Here is a 19,832-nt window from a genome sequence, read left to right as displayed (position 1 = left end):
CATTAGAGAAACGTAAATCAAAACTACACCAGTCAGAATGGCCATCATCAAAAACTCTACAAACAATAAATGCTGGAGAGGGTGTGGAGAAAAGGAAACACCCTTGCATTGCTGGTGGGAATGTGAATTGGTACAGCCACTATGGAGAACAGTATGGAGGTTCCTTAAAAAACTACAAATAGAACTACCATATGACCCAACAATCCCACTACTGGGGCATATACCCTGAGAAAACCATAATTCAAAAAGAGTCATGTACCAAAATGTTCATTGCAGCTCTATTTACAATAGCCCGGAGATGGAAACAATCTAAGTGTCCATCATCGGATGAATGGATAAAGAAGATGTGGCAATATATACAATGGAATATTACTCAGCCATAAAAAGAAATGAAATTGAGCTATTTGTAATGAGGTGGATAGACCTAGAGTCTGTCATACAGAGTGAAGTAAGTCAGAAAGAGAAAGACAAATACCGTATGCTAACACATATATATGGAATTTAAGAAAAAAAATGTCATGAAGAACCTGGGGTAAGACAGGAATAAAGACACAGAACTACTAGAGGATGGACTTGAGGATATGGGGGGGGGGAAGGGTAAGTTGTGACAAAGCAAGAGAGTGGCATGGACATATATACACTACCAAACGTAAGGTAGATAGCTAGTGGGAAGCAGCCACATAGCACAGGGAGATCAGCTCGGTGCTTTGTGACCGCCTGCAGGGGTGGGATAGGGAGGGTGGGAGGGAGGGAGACGCAAGAGGGAAGAGATATGGGAACATATGTATATGTATAGCTGATTCACTTTGTTATAAAGCAGAAACTAACACACCATTGTAAAGCAATTATACTCCAGTAAAGATGTAAAAAAAAAAAAACAAAAAAACAATAAATGCTGGAGAGGGTGTGGAGAAAAGGGAACCCTCTTGCACTGCTGGTGGGAATCTAAATTGATACAACCACTATGGAGAACAGTATGGAGGTTCCTTAAAAAACTACAAATAGAACTACCATATGACCCAGCAATCCCACTACTGGGCATATACCCTGAGAAAACCATAATTCAAAAAGAGTCATGTACCACAATGTTCATTGCAGCTCTATTTACAATAGCCAGGACATGGAAGCAACCTAAGTGTCCATCAACAGATGAATGGATAAAGAAGATGTGGCACATATATACAATGGAATATTACTCAGCCATAAAAAGAATTGAGTTATTTGTAGTGAGGTGGATGGACCTAGAGTCTGTCATACAGAGTAAAGTAAGTCTGAAAGAGAAAAACGTATGCTAACACATATGTGTGGAATCTAAAACAAAACAAAAGGGTTCTGAAGAACCTAGGGGCAGGACAGGAATAATGACATAGACATAGAGAATGGACTTGAGGACACGGGGAGGGGGAAGAGTAAGCTGGGACAAAGTGAGAGAGTGGCATTGACATATATGTGCTACCAAATGTAAAATAGATAGCTAGTGGGAAGCAGCTGCATAGCACAGGGAGATCAGCTTGGTGCTCTGTGACCACCTAGAGGGGTGGGATAGGGAGGGTGGGAGGGAGGGAGATGCAAGAGGGAGGGTATATGGGGATATATGTATACGTATAGCTGATTCACTCTGTTATACAGCAGAAACTAACACAACATTGTAAAGCAAGTATACTCCAATAAAGATGTTAAAAATAAATAAATAAAAATAAAAGGTAGATTTCCAAAATAAGATTAGCTTTATGAAATATAATCAGAAACGGAGGAGTGGAGAAATGGGGGGCTTTCTTAGGCTTACTGCAGCCATCATCCAAGTCCAGCTGAACCATTAGAATAAACACATGTATGAAGGCAGCAAGTGTGCAAATCACACCACTACAACTGCATGGAGAGAAATAAAGTTGGCCGTGAACCTCAATTTGGGGATGTTCTTTGTTTCCAGAATGGCTCACAGACAAGTGATGGAGGCGTTGGTATTTTTTTTTTTTAATTTAAGAGCTCCTCACAAAACCTCTTGCAAGTAGTCTTAGTTCAATTCTAACTTTGGATCCACAATATAGGAAAAATTTCATTTCCTTGTTTGGTTAATTTCATTTCCTTGTTTGGATAGTTTTTTTTTTCTTCAAATAGATCGTGTTTAATGAACTTTTCTTTGCCACCTTAATGCCCAGAATTTTGATCAAAATTGTCAGCCAGAGGAGAGACCAGTGAGGTATCACGATTTCAGACATCAGGATCCAGAGGTAATTCAACAGTCTCCTGGGCTGTTTTTCTCACCTCCTTATTCCCCTGTTCTAGTTCCTAGAGTACCAAACAGCCAGGGTGAGTGCCTTCCAGTCCATCTTCATGATGTCAGCCCTTCCTTCAGATTTCCTCCTGCTCAGAGCAGATCCCTCTGGCCCCCGTGTGCAGTTCTCCACCACACCCCCTCCCCCTCTCAGTCCAGCTTCATCGACACATCTCGGCCCCTTTCCCGGGAGCACGCAAGCACCCTTTACCATGCTCCCACCCTTCTCAGGTTCCCTGAACCTGAACTTGCATATGCTCCCAAACTATCTACGTGCTTTTTCCACTCAAGCCTTTAACTTACTATTCCACTTTACCTCCACAGCGGCTTCTTCTATACTATTTGAATTTTGCTAATTTGCTCTGATTCTCACCTTGCTTATTGCACTCTTATCTAACCTCAGCAAGAAGAAATGAGCTATTGAAAGGCAGAGATTCTCGTTTTCTCCCTTCTCAGCCTCCACGTACATTGCTCCAAGAAGTGCTCTTGTCCCAGCAAATGTTTTAAAGACCCACGATGAATAAATGGAGGAAGGAAGGAGGGAGGGAAGCTAGCCAGCGATCGGAATATGACTCCTAAAAAGGAATCTTTCAGAAACAGTCACACAAGGGATTTGAAAGTTATCTTTTAGATTCCCTCCATGTGATAGCTGAAGAAACCCAAATCCAGAGACATTGCAGACGAGTACAACTATAGTGGCTAAATCTCCAAAGACTTTGATGCTAATACTTTCGGGAATACTGAGTTATGTTAGGTAATCAAAAGGGAATAAAGTGAAAGAATATAAAGATTAAACCTTGGCTTATCCTGGACTCCTCACTTTGTCTTATCTCCCATATTCCATCCATCGGGATATCCAGTGTCTCCACCGTCAGGGTAGCCCCCCATTCAGCTCCCCCGAAGCTCACCTCCTGGTTGTTCCCCACATATACCAGGCAGGAACCCATCTCAGCACTGCTCTCTCTGCCTTTTCTCTGGACTGGACTGCTCTCCCTCCAGGGTACCTCTTGTTCACTCCCTTGCCTTTTTCAGGTCTTCGTTCAAACGGCACCGTTTCAACGGGGCCCACCTGGACCACTTGATCTAATCTGCAGTCTGGCCACCTCCCCACTGAACGCCCAAGCCCTTTCCCCTACACTACTTTTTATTTCCATAGCACTTACCGTCTCTTAATATACCATGTAATTTACTTTACAGTTTATTGCCATATGTTTACATATGTTTATTACTTACTGTTTATTTCCTATCTCTCTCTCCCTACTAAGACAGAAGTTCCATGAAGGGCAGGGAACTTTGTTCTCTCTACTGGTCTACCCCAAGCACCTAGTGGATGCTCCATAAATATATCTAAGTGAAAGATAATATGCTGAGTCTGGAGGCTGTGGTCTCAGCCTAGGGAAATATCTGGAATAATAAACTACTGAAACCAGTGCCTGGCACGCAGCATTGCATAGAAACCCCCCTCATCCCCACTGGCTGGATTTAATCTAGCTCTGATTTCCACTCACTTATTTGTGAACATTACTCAGTAATGTGATCTAATTCTCAGCCCCATATTTGCAAAGCCACACTTCAAGTCATATCTTGTAGTAGTTGTGTTTCAACTGTCCCAGATTTCCATTCTCATCAGATAAAAATCTGGTGAAGGATGAGGAAAATTAATCCCCATTCTACAGACAGAAAAGCAAAAAGACAAGAGGCACTGTGATCCACTGACTTCTTTTGGAAATGTTCAAATTTCTTTTTGGAATCAGATAGACTAAGTTGGATCCCAGTTCTGCCACTTACTGGGCTGGGTGACCTTGGGTAAGATTATTAACCTCTTGAGTTTCCCCACCTGTAAAATGGAGCTAACCATACATACTTCATGTAGTAATTTGATACTTACATTGAATAATGAACCTAGGATGCCTACCACACTCCTTGGTATACAGCAGGCACTGGTTAAATGCTGGTCACCTCCCCTTGACTCTGCCCTTGCAGTGGCTCCAATTCGATCACTCAGTGGACAGTCGGATGGATCTGGCCGAATGGCTCCTTGGACACAGCTGGCTCCCTTGTCATCCTGCCCCTTCACTTATTCATCCGTTCATTTACACAACAAATATTTATGGAGTGCCTACTATGTGTCAGGCACTGTTTTCGATTCTGGAGATACAGCAGTGAGCCATACAGACAAAGCCTCTTGCCCTTGTAAACTTACATTTTAATAGATGATATTACATTAATTACATTACATTACAACGAAATGAATAATGACTGAGGAGCTGGGTGATAAGTACTACGGAAACAAATACAGCAGGTAAAGGAAACAGTGTGTGCTGGGGAAAGGCCACGGAAGGCGTCACACCGAAGGCCACACTTCAAGTCTTAAACCAAGACTTGAGAAACGAGAGAGAGTGAGCGTGAGCCTTGTGGATATCCCGGAGAAAGTTCCAGGTAGGTGCAAAGGCAAGCGGCTTCCCTCTCTCCTTCTGTCCCTCACATCACAAGATGCCCACTTTGGAAAGCAGTTCAAGGCCACTAGAGCAGGCAGACCCCAGGGGCAGCAGTGAAGTGGAGAGGTGATTCAATTCCCAATTTTCTTTTCCTGGTCCCTCCCCTCTGTCCTGCAGCTCTCCTGCCTTAGCGCAAGGTATGACAAGTGGGTGGCCTCTCCTTTTCCTTCCGGGAACTCCAGAACACTTCCCAGACATTAGCTCAGCCAGCATAATCCCTCCCCCAGGTGGAGGGACAGAACCCCCAGGCTGGAGGGACTGGCTCAGAGGTGGGACGGGAGAAGCCACCCAGGGCAGGTGCTGGCATGCGGCTAAAAGTGGCCTCCGCGAGCCTGCTGCCACCTGCACATTGCATCTCAGCACCCCATCTGCAGGAGACACAGCAAACTTCACCTTCACAGGAGGCTGCTTTTCTTAAACGGTGGAAGAGATGTTCAGAAAGAAATGTTTGTAAGAGCAAGAGTGAAAACTTTAACAACAACAACAACAAAAAAATCTGAAACGTCCCTAACCTTCCCTTTTTGAATCAACGATGGCTCGAGCCCCTCAGGTGGGTGGGAAGACCCTGACATTTGCTCACCAATGTAACCACAGGAGCTAAACCCGTACAACTCAAACTATCAGTGGTGAAAGACCTTGACCTCCGATCTGTCACAGATCATTACTTGTGCAAAATACAATACAAATCAATTCCTAGGAAAACAAATTTAAGAAGACATCAAGGCCCTAAGTGTTTGTTAGATTCACCTGACGTAAAATCATACATACTGTCAGATTGCTATAAAAGTTTCTGAGCCCTTCCTCTCAATTTCTGCACTCATCTTGTCGTAGGGACCAGAAAGGGCAGCTTGCAGCCTGGCACGGGTCCTCAGGTCCCACTCTGAATAGCACTGAGCCCAGCGATACTCCCTGGTATTTGGATGTTACAGCAAAGCAGGCACCCACGTGTTATATATCAAAGGTCCCAGTGACACATGAAGCAAAGGACAGCACTACTTTAGGAGACAGCGAGTCAGAGACCCAGTGATGTGACTGTCAAACATTATTTACTCTGCAGCCTGGCCGAAAAGAAATCTACCCAGATAAACTCAAGAATTTCTACAGTAGCTGCAAAGCAATGGTTAATTAGAATCACAGCGCCTCCAAGGGGATTCACTGTAACTCTACCCCAGATTTCAAATTGACCCCCTGGGGGAGGGGAGGGGGAGGGAGACCCCCCTTTTAAAGCAGGTGACTGTAATTTTCTTTCACATTTCACAGGCTGGCTTACTTGTCAACACACAATTCTTTTCTATTCAGTCCTTCCACCTCCTCAACTCCCAAACAATAACTTTGAAAACTAGAAAATGACTATTCTGATACGGTGCCTAGTTCCTTGACATACACCTTAAAGAACAAAAAAAAAAAAAAAGAAAGAAAGAAAGAAAAGAAAAGGAAGAAAAGTGGTACATTTCAAAGCACTCAAAATAGAGGAGAAAAATTCACATAATTCTTTTGACCAAAAAAAAACCCCCATGACTCACACACATTCACTATAACCATCCATCAAGCTAACACACGGCGCCTGCTTATAATTTATCAGCTATGTAGACCGTTTTGTCTCTGTGTTATTGAGAAGGACTCTGTGACCATCAGTTTAGAATAGCAGCACTATGTAAAGAAAATGTCAGGGAAAAAGTGGCAGACCGTCTAACACTCGAAAGGATTTCACAGGGAAGGAAAACAAAACCTAGAGATTATTTCCTCTAAATCTCTGGGGCAGGGTGGGTAGCATAAATAGCAAAACATGAAAAGGTTTCAAAAGAAGCCTCTTTTAAATATTCAGATATAGCCAGGGCTGACATTAAAAGGTTGACATCTTCTCTCAGATAATAGTGGGATGTTGAATATCCTGGAGTATATTGTAGAATCTATATACTTAAGTCACTCTTTCTAGCTCGGAGTTTATCTATTAAAACTGTGATGGGGAAGGGAGAGAAGACAGATTTGATGAAAACATAGCTGGGAGGCTCAAGGCCAAAAGGACATTACAGCTGTCCATTCCAACACACGTTCCTTTGTCAAGAATCAAGTCAACCCCCAATTACAACGGATGTCTGCAGAAGTATGCCGCCAAGGCCAGCCCCTGGCGTGGGGACTTTGAGGCTCGGGGAAATTCTCTCTGCACACAGATGAAGACTACACGTCCTGACAGTTGTTGCAAAGGCAGAGATCTGGGAGTTGAGACAACTGTGTGCATCTTGCCCCAACCTCTCTGCCTTTTTGTGGAAATTCTCACTGAGGCAGATTAGTAACGGGGACAAGGGGATCTCCCTTTCTTCAGGTCCTGCTGCATCCTAAACTCTAGATCTCGCCTCTACCACTGTATTTGAATTCCCTTATGAACGAATGTCACAAAATACATCCAAATTTATACTATAGATGCAATACATTTTTGAAACTTATGAGAAGCGGGAGGAGATTTTTTTTAATGGTACATCACATTTGGCAATGACAGTCTCTGTGAAGGAACTCTGTTTTCAATGATCAAGTAACGAAGACTGGTTTACAAGGAAGGGGGAGTTCAGGATACCAGTTGTAAGAAACAGCCCTAAATCTTTTAGATGGGGAGAAAAGGAGCCACTATATACCATTTTCCTCCCTGATGTAAGAAATGAAAAGTTGGGTATGATAAGATCAGAATATGCCACCCCAAAATATGCTCCTTTGCCATGAGGATTATTTTGATCTGAAGGCAACTGAGAATCAGAAGATACAGAGAATATTCTTCCCTCCCCTTTTCAGCCGAAAAATAAGGGCGTACATTTCCCTTTGTGAGTTGTCCCATCCCCTCCGTACCAGGAAGAGAATAGCAACTCTAATCACTGGACACAGAGCGTTGGTACCATGATGAGTCTGCATAAACAAACCTAACTAAAATAAAACCCTATCTTCCATCAGTTTCCCATATATCTCCTAGTCACTTTCCCACAATTTATCATCCCTTAAGGCCCAAACCCCCTCTCTTTTATGAAAATGCTATATAAGCCCCCAAGTCTTAACACTTCTTTGAATTTCACTCCTTCTCTCTGAACTCCTGTGCATGTAAAATATTCATGAAATTGTTTGCTTTTTTCTCCTGTTAATCTGTCTTTTGTCAGTTAAATTTGCAGGCCTCCATGCACCGAACCTAAGAGGGTAGAGGAAAAGCTTTTCCTCTCCAACAGATAAAAATAAAATGAAAGAAAAGTGATGAAAAGTTTAAGATTAACCTTCCAACCTTGCACTAGCCAGACATTGGGAAGGGCAGTAAAACGGGAAGGCCATGTGTTTTCTCCTAAGTCCTTAAATAATTCAGCCCAGACACCAGGAGGGGAAAGGGGCAACATTCCAGTTACTATCCCTCAAGTCACCCTGAAATCTTTGTAATTTATTAGATATACACCACTTCAGTAATCTAGCCATGGAAAAGTCATTCTCCATCATAATGTAAAAATGATGTATACCGGAAAATCCTATAACTTCCTTCTCAACTTGCTGACATATTAAAACTCAATGCAAAAATGGGAGGGGAAAAAAATGAGAGAGACAGGTAAAACCCTGGCCTAGGCACTTCCTCAAGGAGAGGTTTTTGCTTGTTTGTTTTGTTTTGTTTTGTTTTGAAAAAAAAAAAAAAAAAGAAGAGTGTGAGAGAGAAAAAGAGACCAGATTTAGAAAATGCTCCTCAATGACATGGCGTTGACCCCTGAATCCTTTAAACTCACACCTTCAATAGGGTAAAGTACTCGATTAAGCAAGAATATGTGAAAAAAAAAATGTTTGATAAAACGTGGAGTGTACTTGAGCGGTGTGATTGATAGCAAATTTAATCGCAATTTCTACTCCGCTGCTTTGGTCTACGGCGACTTCTGTGTTAATAGTAATAGAGTGAAACTTGCTTTGCTGAGCAAGCACCATAGCAACTGCCCAAGCGATGACCTCTGCTACAGTGACGGCTTTCTTATTTACAAGAAACAACCACCCAAGAACTCATTCCACACACAGTTTTTGGCTGTGCAAGGAGCCCTCAGCAGCCTACTCTCACCCCACAGTCTCCAAGCACACAGTTGCCAATGCAGGCATTTCCAGGCCCACAGGCAAATGCTCTTCGGTAGGTTTAGAAGGTTGCTATTTAAATAAATGTTTGCTTAATCTTGGCCATTATGGCTCCACATCTGCCACTTAGTGGCTCCCTTAATAGTTCCCAAGTTCTTTAGACTCACTGAGCCTAAATTCCTCCATGTTTAAGTTGGGGGATGCTCTCACCTTCCTGACAAAAATCACTGCAAGGATCCGAAGGGCTTCTGAGCAGGAGGTGTGAATGCTCAGAATGAAATTACTGTTATTATGATTTGGGAGGACTCCCGCAGGCTGAACCCTGGATTTCTTCCCAGCTTCCCTGGTGTTAACAGTGAAGTTGTACTGTTCGAAGTGGTATAAAAAGAAACATCCCAAAGCACTTGAGATCTTTGAAGGAAGTTTTAGGTTCTGAGCATCAAACTGAGATGCATATACAAAGTCGCTCTGATTTGTGGTCACGGGGGACTAAAATAAGATTGACCAAGAAGACTTTTCTATTGAAGTAAAAGGCTCCCTCCCATCCCACAAAGGGCCACTCTGTGCTCTGATTTCTCCAGGGTTGTCATCCTGGTGCATGTCACCGTCTAAATAAGCCATCGCTTTTTAAGGGAAGAAAGCCAAGGCTCCCTCCTGGACCGGGAGGAATACCTCCCGTGGTACCTCGGCTTGAAATCAAAACAGGGAAAGACAGAGATGTGTTTGATTGTTTATTCAAGGAGGAGTTTGCATGGGGAAAAATGTGTTGCTGTGACCCCAAAGAATCCCAACTTATAAGAAGATTCACCCAGGATAATTTAAATTCCCCTTTATCTCCTTTGGAGGAACTGCTTGTTTTGCAAAAGAAAAATACTTAAAGGGTCGTTTGAGATCTTTCGGTGGATCTCCCACTGCAGTGCAGAGAGGTGCTCCGTGTACAGTCCTGCCTGGGGTATCAAGAAGAAGTTTTCATTTCAACATCCCACGAGAAGCTATTAGTGAAATCACTGTTGTCACGATTATCTTCACAGCTTCTTCAACGGATGATTTGCCATTGGAAATTGAGTTGTTTTAAAAAGGATTCTAAATTCTAAAAGAGAGCCTCGATCGACAACCATATTTCTAGAACTACAACTATGAGAGTTCTGGCTGTCCTGTAAGGAGGAGACAAAAAAGCAGGAAGACATTATGGCCAGACATTGGCCGCCACAGGAAAGAACACTGGCCTAACGGGTAAAGACTCCTAGCTCAGTTTCTGCTTCTCAACCCCTCCTAAGCAGAGGGCTTCGGATAAAGCACTTCACCTTTGAACTTCCAAAATGGGTGGATTAAATGTTGATTATGCTTCTTCCCCATTCAAACAGCCTAAGAGTTAAATATGGAACAAAACCCTGAACTAAAACACTGAACTACAAGTGAGCAGATTTGGATTTTTAGGCCTGCTCTATTAACCTGCTGTGTGACCTTGGACAAGTCACAGGAAAAATAAAAAATAGCCAACACCCATTGAGCGCTCACTAAGTAGAAGGCAATGGGCATTACAAGCATTATCACACCGATTCTTAATAAAAACTTTATGAATATATCTCATGCTTTTGTTTATTTTGGAGAGGAGGAAATTGAGTCTCAGAAAGGTAACACAGCTTGCCCTGGATCACCCAGCCAGCAAGTGGAAGTGTTATATTTGAATCCACAAAACTGGATGCCAGAACCCAAGCTTTTATCTACTGCCATCCATGACGCTGCCTTGAGATTTTATGCAAGACCTAACTTGCAGTGTGGCCGCAGAAGACAGCTGGGAGATGACACACATACATAGATATATACGTGCATACACACACGCATACATGGTCTCGGAAAAGCACAAAGCACTGCCAAGACTGAGGATGGGGTATTGTTTCTACTTATATTTGAGAAGAACCCTCAATACATTTACAGTCAGCTTGGGCTGCTACAACAAAACACCATAGACTGGGTGGCTTATAAACAACAGAAATTTATTTCTCATAGTTCTAGAGGCTGCAAATCTGAGATCAGGGTGCCAGCACAGTTAGGTTCTGGGAAGGGCCCTCTTTCAGGCTGCAGATTTCTTGTTTTGTCCTCACACAGCAGAGAGCAGAGCAGAGAAAGCAAGTTCTCTTGTGACTCTTATAAGGACACTGAACCCCCTCGTGAGGACTCCACCCTCATGACCTCATCTAATCCTAACTCCCTCCCAGAGGCCCCACCTCCTAATACCATCACATTGAGGACCAGAGTTTCAACATATGAATTTGGGGGGATGTAAACATTCAGTCCATAACAGAGTGATGATTGTTATCTCTCCTGAGCTGAGAAATGAACAGGGGAGGAGTCCATAGAAATTCCTCCTTCAGGTCAAGAACAGGAAGCCACGGTTTCAAGGCTGATGGGCAACAAGATGCTCAATGTGGCACCTTTTCCTTTTCCAATATGTGGATCTTTTGACCCCCAGGTCCCATCTGTTACCCCAGCAGCTGGTTCTCGTTCCAGTGCCTTCCGCTTACACAAGGTACATCTGTTTTGCAGCTGGAGGGGTAAATACTTCACCTACTGTTTTGCCTTTGGGATAAACATGTGATATAAGACAGGAGACACCAGGTCAGGGTGCAAGCTTCTACCCCTGTTCCTGCCGATGAAATAGTTAAGAAGGTAACTGTGCCTCTCCTTTCCGGTACTGGATACACGGATGCCAAAGCTGTCTGCTTCAGGCTAAATGGAAAGTTTCATTGTAACCAGTGCCTGCAAATTCAATGGTGCATTTTCTTCCCCACGCTGAGCTAATGAAGAGGACATCTTAACACTCCCCCTCACTCATCCAAAAACCAACCCCATGCTTTCAGAAATAAACTAACTATATGTAAATAAAATCTGAAAACATATATTTTAAACAGGTAAGATTATTTTTCCAAATACTGGAACTATTTTCCTCCACTGTTAATCGAGACGCTTCTTCCATTGCTAAGCCAGAATCCCCTCCCTGGCTTTGGGCTATATTTTTCTCTCCATTGCACTGCTTACCATTTAACATCCTATATATCTTAATCATTTTGTTGATTGTCTGCTCATAGCATCCCTACTAGAATTAAGGTGACTATATTATTTATCATCCAAACCAAGACATTTTGGATAGTACAGGGAGCACTAATACAGATTATGCCAGGACAAGAGGTAAAAATGGCAACGATCCTGAGTAAATGGAAGGTCTGGTTGCCCGAGCTACAAGGCGAGTTCTAAGCATGAGCTCTGAGTGGACCGCACGACTTTGAACTCTGGCTCCACCAATTACTTACGTAATTTCCCTTGGGTAATTTACTTGACCATCATAGGCCTAAATTTCCTCATTTGTCTGATGGCAATCATAATAATAACCGCCGACTCCCATGGTTGTGGGGGAATTAAATGGGATCATCCACAGTGCAATGCTGGGCACAGGGTCTGACAGACTGCAAGAGTGAGCACTCAGAAACACTGGCTGCCATCGTTATTATCTATCATTCCAAGACTCTCTCAAGAAGGCATGTACAGCAGATGGTTAACACATGGTCTACCCAGCACCCCGTCAACATGACAACAGTAGAAGCAGCCTTGTATCTACAGGATGCCTGGCCATGCCCAGCTGACTCGAATGGACCCCTGGCCTGAGCCTGGCCTAGGCGAGCTCTCCCCTGCGATTCAGGGAGCAGCTTTTTCCTACAGGTCAAAGACGTGGGGTCTGTAGCCCTCATGTGACCAGCAGCCACGTTTCCTATTCTACAGAGAAAGCAGGTCCAGAAAAAGAAATGACAGCTGACACAGAGAATGCTGAGGGCAGAGGAGAGAGCTGGGGGCACCTGAGTCCAGGTGGTAGCTGGTCCTGAGGCCTGGCTGCATTTCTGCTTATCCAACCCTTTTGAGGTCCTATGAGCCAGGAACTTCTTCTTTGGCCCAAGCTATTTCAAGCTGCCAAGGGTAGCCAAAAGGGTCCTGACAACAGCACATTAATATATGATTGATTAAAAAAGAAAGGGATGATAAGGAAGAGAAGATGGTAAATATTTATTGACGCTCACCCGGTGCCAGGCACTGTGCTAAGGGCTCTGCTTGCGTACGTTATCTCATTTGTTGCTCACAGCCACGCTATGTGGTGGGTACCATATTTATTCCCACTTCGTAGATGTGAAAGCTGAGTCTCAGACACCCAAAGGAATCTTCCCAAGGCCACACAATTAGTTTGGCGGGTGGCATTGCTGGCTCCCGAAGCCCTTCTATCCCAGGTGATTAATCTAAGCCAATTAATGTATAGTATCCTGCCAGTGCATGTTAGTAGACCAGGAATGGGAGTACGTCCTACAATGGCCCAATGAAACTGGAGGGAAGGACTCACATTCCATGGCTGGGTTTCCTGCCTTTCCTGCTTCGAGGAAAGCTGATGTTAAGTTCAAGAGGAAGCTGACGTTAAAATCGGCATAACGGTAGAGTGGTCAGATAAAATATAGGATGCCCAGCTCAATGTGAATTTCAGATAAATAATCAATAATGTTTTAGCATAAGTATGTCGCGAATATTGCATGGTACATACTCTTATACTAAAAAAGTATTCATTGTCTATCTGAAATTCAGATTCACCTGGGTATCCTGTATTTTTCTTTGCCAAGTGTGGTAGAGAGGAGAGAATGAGTACGTGATGACAGTACAGCATCTGAGACCTCCACTGCTTCTCAACTTGTGGTTATGCAAGGGCATCAATTCCTTTATTGATTCAGCAGTTTAGAATTTCTGTCACTTGCACCCCAGCCCGTCCTATGTCATCCATCCCGGGCAGGAAGAATGCAGAGCGAGCGTACACCACCACACTAAATCCTAAAGGGACAGAAACCAAATGCCATATTAAAAGCTACAAAGCCAGCGCTTAGGACATCGAACTTGTTTTGTTTGTTTGTTTTTTAGAGCTGTAAGAATGCAGCTTGACAGACTTACTGGAATTCATCAGATTCTCTTCAGTCAATGTAAATTTTTTATTATAAAGTCACGGAACGTGAATCCACTTACACTGTAAAACTCCTTCATGAATACTAACAAACTCTAAAATCGCAGCAAAGATGACGGCTCGTAGCCACCAAAAACACAGAAACAAAAACATTAGCAATTCCACACTAAGGATCCCAATTTTTAAACATTTATGCTAACTTTCCGTGTCATTTTGTTCAGGAAAAAAAAAAAAAACAACATCAATTAGCTCCATAGAAAATTTTGACTTTAAATCAAACCTGGAGCATTACAAAATAATCAAATAAAATAGGAAAGGAGTGCGGGAGGTGAGCAGAACTGAATGACTGAAAGGATAGCCATAGGACTGAGTTGTTATTTAAGGGTGAACGTCGTGTGTGTGTGTGTGTGTGTGTGTGTGTGTGTGTGTGTGTGCGCGCATATGTGTGCAGCGCGTCTACTGTTTATTCAGCGTCAAAAATCACAAGGTAATGAATCCAAGGAGTTTATATGCTGTGCCAGGTATATGATCGATGAACAAAAACAGGATGTTGTCTTAGCCTTTACAGCTATGAAGACAGCAAACAATTCCTGCGTCCTTATTTTCAGCCACCAGTTTTGAAGTCCTGTTCTGATGCAGAGCATTTCCCATAACATGGTACACACAGCACTAACATCACCATCATCCAGGCTCCCCTCAAGTCCATAAAAGACTGTAAGTCAGGGTATGTCAGTACAGAACAATTGTAAAGTTGAGGAAAGTGTTAAAACGCAATATATCTATATATATGCATGCAACTGGATTAAAAAATTTGATGTACGATATTCCTGGACATAATGCTATAAAAGTATTAACTGTCCCTATATTGATCTATACATTTAACAAAACCCCAGTCAAAATACCAATAGGGATGGGTTTGGCGGGGGGGGAATCAGAGGAGGACTTGATAAAATATTTGTCAGTTATATCTAAAAAAAGAAACAAGAAACATCTGAAAAGAAAGAGCAAAGGGAAGGAGAATAGCCCAAACAGGTATTATTACAAGTATTATAAACAAAAAACAGAATAATGTGGTACAAACAGCACAATACAGGAAGCTCAGTGGAACAGAACAGAAAGTCCAGAAAGACACACAGACACAGACACACACACACACACACACACACACGGATTTGTCCATTGCTAAAAGTGGGCCTCCAAAATCTGTGGGGAAAATGGATACTCAATAAACGATGTTGGTTACCATTTAGGAGAAAAGAACATAAATGGCTTATGAGTTTTAGTGAGATGGCTTTTAAAAGTCTGAAGCGGCAGGAGCTGAATAGGAGAACGGCATCCATCCACAGAACAGTAAGCTAAAGTCCTCTAGCAGTGTGCTCTCAACTTGTGGTTTTCTAAAAGGAGCCCCAACAAGAAAGGGAGCACAGTCAACTGGTGTGCCCTCTTCCACCCTGTTAGACTTCACTGCGTTTCCTTCGCCCAGTCCGTAGGCCCTCTCTGTAGGCAGTATTTCTCTAGCACCCACTCCCCCCAGTAATACAAAATGATTCTGGGAAGTTAGAAGATTTCTCTATACATTTTGGGATTCCCTAATCCCCCAGTTGTTGAAAGGCATCAATACGAACATTCTGAGAGTTGTCAAAGATCAGGAATAAGTCTTACCTGTTTCCTCTTTTCAGGGGGAAGTGATGGATCTCCATCCTACAAAGAAACCAGTGTTACATTTTATTTTTTTAAAATTAGATGCGTGTAGATTCAAGAAATTGAACCGAACTATGAACTAAATTAAGACCCTCCCCTCTCCCGCCCCCTGCAACCAACAATGTGCTGAACCAAACTCAAATATACTTTAAAAATTTTAAACTATAAACTGAACCAGAGTCATTTTGGGAAAACCTCTAAGGAATCACTTCCAATTAGGACCAATCTGTATACTTTCTAAACCTATGTGAGCCAAATAAATAAACTGGATTTATCAAAATTACTTTTGAGCAGAGCCTAAACAGAAATAGTATTTCATTTGGTTTGAGTTGAGCTCCTCTTTTAAATAGATCCAGAGGAATAGTAATGGACACATACAATGCACACACATACTTGAGTTTTCTCTATGGGCAGAACAATTTGGGGGGTGGGGATAGGATATGCTCAAAATAAAAGAAAATTAACTGAGAACTTCTAGTCCTATCAGACTTTTTGTCTTAAAAGGATTCAATTTCTCTCCCTCGTGTGCCATCTGGGAATACATAAATATGTCAGGTGAACGATAAATGCTCAGGAAATAGTACTTCTCTATCTGATGCTGTCCACATACAAGTCAACATTATTTTAACCTCAGGAATCTCTCTACTGTACTTCTGTGTTCCAGGACAGTTCAATGACCCCAGCACAGACGGTTAAACGTAAGCAATAGTGTCAGCACTTAAAAAAGAGATGGCATCAGTGAGAAAAAACTAAGTGAGAATGCAAAATAGCGCTATGCAGTTGGTATCCTCCATTTCAGTAACATTTGCATCCTTAAAAATCCTGCCATATGAAAACTAGAGAAAATCTAATTGCCCAGGAAAGGGAAAGGTTTAAAAATTATGGAAATATTACTATGCACTGTTTTAAAAAGTGAGTTAAATCTGTATATATGGCCTAGAGAGATGTCCAAAATAAAGTGCTGAGTGAAAAGAGCAAGTTTTAGAACAACATTTATATAAAGCTGTCCAACAGAACTCTCTGCAATGAGGGACATGTCCTACAGCTAACTGTCCAATATAGCAGCCACCATGGAAATGTTCTATATCAACACAGTCCCATACGGTAGCCACCAGCCCCCCATGGCGATTGAGGGCATGAGATGTGATAAGTGAGACCGTGTTCAATTTTATTTAATTCTAATTAATTCAAAATGAAATTTAAATAACCACATGCAGCTAGTGGCTTCTGTATTAGTGCAGATTTATAACACAAATCCTCTTTAAAAAAAAAAACACCTCCATACAGTTTTAAGTAAATAGGCACACACAGACACATTCAGATATGCGTGGAAGATCATGGGCGCCAGAGCAAGCATCCGGAAGCATGTACTTATCAACTAGCAAGTGGGACTGGATCGTGGAATAAGTAGGGTGATGACTTTCACGTCTTAATTTTTCCACTTTGGAACTCTTCGTGACGTAATACGTACAATCAGCTCACGGTACTTCTTCTTTAGGGACTGGTGGCGCTCTCGGAGCTGATTGGCCATGAGTTTGTACTGGTCCCTTTCCTGCTGGCATGTGTCCAGCTCCTTGGAAAGGATCAGCAGGGCTTCCTTCTTACTCTCCAGCTTTCTTTTACACACCAGGTACTGCAGAACAAACACATGCAGGCGACTGCTCAGAACCATCAACAGGCCTCCCTCCTCTCACCTGCGCTGGGGTTCACACACCCTGCAGAGTTGGTTTTGTTGCCTTTTTTGTTTTAAGAGATTGTATACCCAGAATCATTTGTCAGTCAATGACATGTGAGCCTAAAGGCTGCTACTGCACCCGACATAGTCCCCTCGTGACAGAACCAAAACCTTGGACATTCGTGAACTTTGGCCAACTGAGACCGGAAAAATAATTGATAAATAAGTTAAAAAGCAGAATCCTTTTTGACAATTACCCAGATAGCTAAATAAATAGATAGTTGGACCCAAAATTTTATTTAAAAAAGGATTTCGATATCCAGGTAAGATGATGTAAAGTTCTATTAAAATTTTACCAAATGATATAACACGGAAAGATTTAATAAAAATTGTATATATTACTAAGAATTATCTCTTGGGAGCAAAATTATTTGCATTTTTTTTATCCTTTATACTTTTCTGTGTTTTCTAAATGTTATAGAACACACCTATATGGCTTCTATAATAAAAAAAAAGTACCAAAAATGTAATGAAAGATAATTTAATTGAACCATAAATTACTGCAATAGATTGTACCTGCCCATGCAACCCAGCAGACATTTTCTCACCTGAGAATTTTTGTTCAATAAATTCGGTCAGAGGTGTGCACCTTCTCCTATGATTCCAATGCAGACACCCACCACCCAGAGACCAATTTTATGAGCTAAGTATTTTAGTCACACTTTGAATTATCCCCCCAAAGTTGGGTGTATCTTGCTGGAATTCTTCCTCAGAGTTGTGGGATATCTTCGTTCCTCCATTTCCCCACTCCCCACACTGTGACCGACCCTCACCTGACAATCACCCACCACCCGGACCAGTGTGAGCCCGACTGGGATTCTGTCCTTTTATTGGATCTATAGTACCATCTGGTGTTATTCACATATGGGAAATGTGGAACTTAAATACCTTTTGAATTTGCCCCGTAAAAGACCAAATTCAGAGCATTCATGAAAACAATTTATAGTTTCATTATACACTCTGACACGAGCACTTTGTCATTACGGATGCTCACACAAAGCAGAGACAGGATCAGTACTCCCATACCATTTGAGTCAATGCTCTTTCATGGACAAAAAGCATTACTCATATATACTGCTTGCTTGGAACTGACTTCGTTAAGTTCAATTTCAAACAAATGAAAGGGGAAAAAGAGAGTTTTGTGCATTAGCACATTTTTTTTCCTTAAAGAAAAAAAAAAAGTAATTGCTTAGCTTCAAAAACAAAGGGGAGAGAAAAGCCATTCTGAGACGGATTTGAGTTCTAAGAGAGGACACTTCCACCTTGGATGAATCTTATTCCTGGCAGTAATGAGGCTGGAATCCTGCCTTAAAACATCCTGGATTTTAACACTTTGACATCGTCTTCGTGGAGGCAAACGGTTCTGTTGCCACAGCGATTTCTCAAGAGTAAAATCCCCAACGAGTAAATATCAGAGAAGAGTAGCCCAAAAACCTGAACTGCAATGTCCTAAGGGAGGTATTGAGATTTCACAGGAAAAAATACCATTTACACACAGTTTAACAGAGCTGCCCTTGTGCCTTCAGTTCTTTGCCTGTGATCAGCGGCCTCAGTTGGCAGTGCTATTGGCATTGGTGGCACAAAAACAGTCACCTTTGTCCCTTCAATGTATCAGATCCAAATCTAAGGCCTCAAAAATATTCCGTGTCTTCCAACTTTGGGGAAGAAAATCGCAATAGTGTGGAGGCATTGTACAGTACAGCAGGCAAGATTAGAGTCACATCCAGTCTACTGAAGGGGACCAGGTAAGGGTCACCACTTATGGGCAAAGTAGAATTCAGGTTCCCTGACCTTGAACTGCAATCTCTTACGGTCCAATAGAGAAGCCGTTTCTCTCTCAAGGCATGGTCCAAACAGGGCCTTGCAAGCTGCTTAAAGGGCAGTGATAGGCCTCCATTCCCTCTGGGTCTAAGGCACCTGGCAGATGAACAAGCACAGAGTCCTCTGCTAAGACCCAGTGACCTGGGATTTGAGGAGTGGCATCACTGCTCTTCAGGTCTCCTTAGGGCACGAAAACAGGACAATTATAAGCTCCATCAAAGGGTAAGAAACTGATTCTGTATAGAAGATGAAGCCATACAAGAAAAGGACGGTCTTTAGAAAGCCACTGCTGGACGACTGTTCTTTCTTTTGCTTAGTGTGGTCTAGAACAGTGAATTTCAAAAATGTTATTCTACGTCATTTATTTTGATCAGCAGAACAAACCTTAGACTGAAGCCTCATTTATAAACAGCTCAAAGGGGCGCTGCTCTGGCTGAAGATGGGACACCTCCCCTGTAGTCCTGCCACCCTCGCGTGGCAGCATCCACAAGGAGCCCTGCTCTACATCACCCTGGGATGCTCGTGAAAATGCAGATTCCTGGGTCCCAGCTCAGACTACTCACCCTCAGCTCACGCCCATACTGCCTGAATCATGAACCTCTGGTGGCTGGCTCAGAAATCTGCAGTTAGCACATGGCACAGGTGATTCTTACTCCATCTATACTTTGAAAACCCAAGCCCTGGAGGCCTCCAGTTTCATGGTGTCTCAAAAGTTAGAAACAATTAAAATAGTCTGGAGGG

At 42.5% G+C, this 19,832-nt stretch overlaps 1 protein-coding gene across 1 annotated transcript in view; it reads right to left on the bottom strand.

Moving 5' to 3' along the window:
* CCDC149 (coiled-coil domain containing 149) overlaps positions 1-19,832 on the bottom strand; it is a 97,120-nt gene that overhangs the window by 46,844 nt on the left and 30,444 nt on the right. The window contains exons 2-3 of the mRNA XM_065877810.1: positions 17,007-17,168; positions 15,497-15,535 (exon numbers count right to left, since the gene is read on the bottom strand). Coding sequence (XP_065733882.1) covers positions 15,497-15,535; positions 17,007-17,168 — 201 coding nt within the window. The remainder of the gene's footprint in view (positions 1-15,496; positions 15,536-17,006; positions 17,169-19,832) is intronic.

This window comes from Phocoena phocoena, chromosome 5, assembly GCF_963924675.1.
Source record: "Phocoena phocoena chromosome 5, mPhoPho1.1, whole genome shotgun sequence".
Classification (NCBI taxonomy): domain Eukaryota; kingdom Metazoa; phylum Chordata; class Mammalia; order Artiodactyla; family Phocoenidae; genus Phocoena; species Phocoena phocoena.
This window is presented reverse-complemented; position numbering and strand designations above follow the sequence as displayed.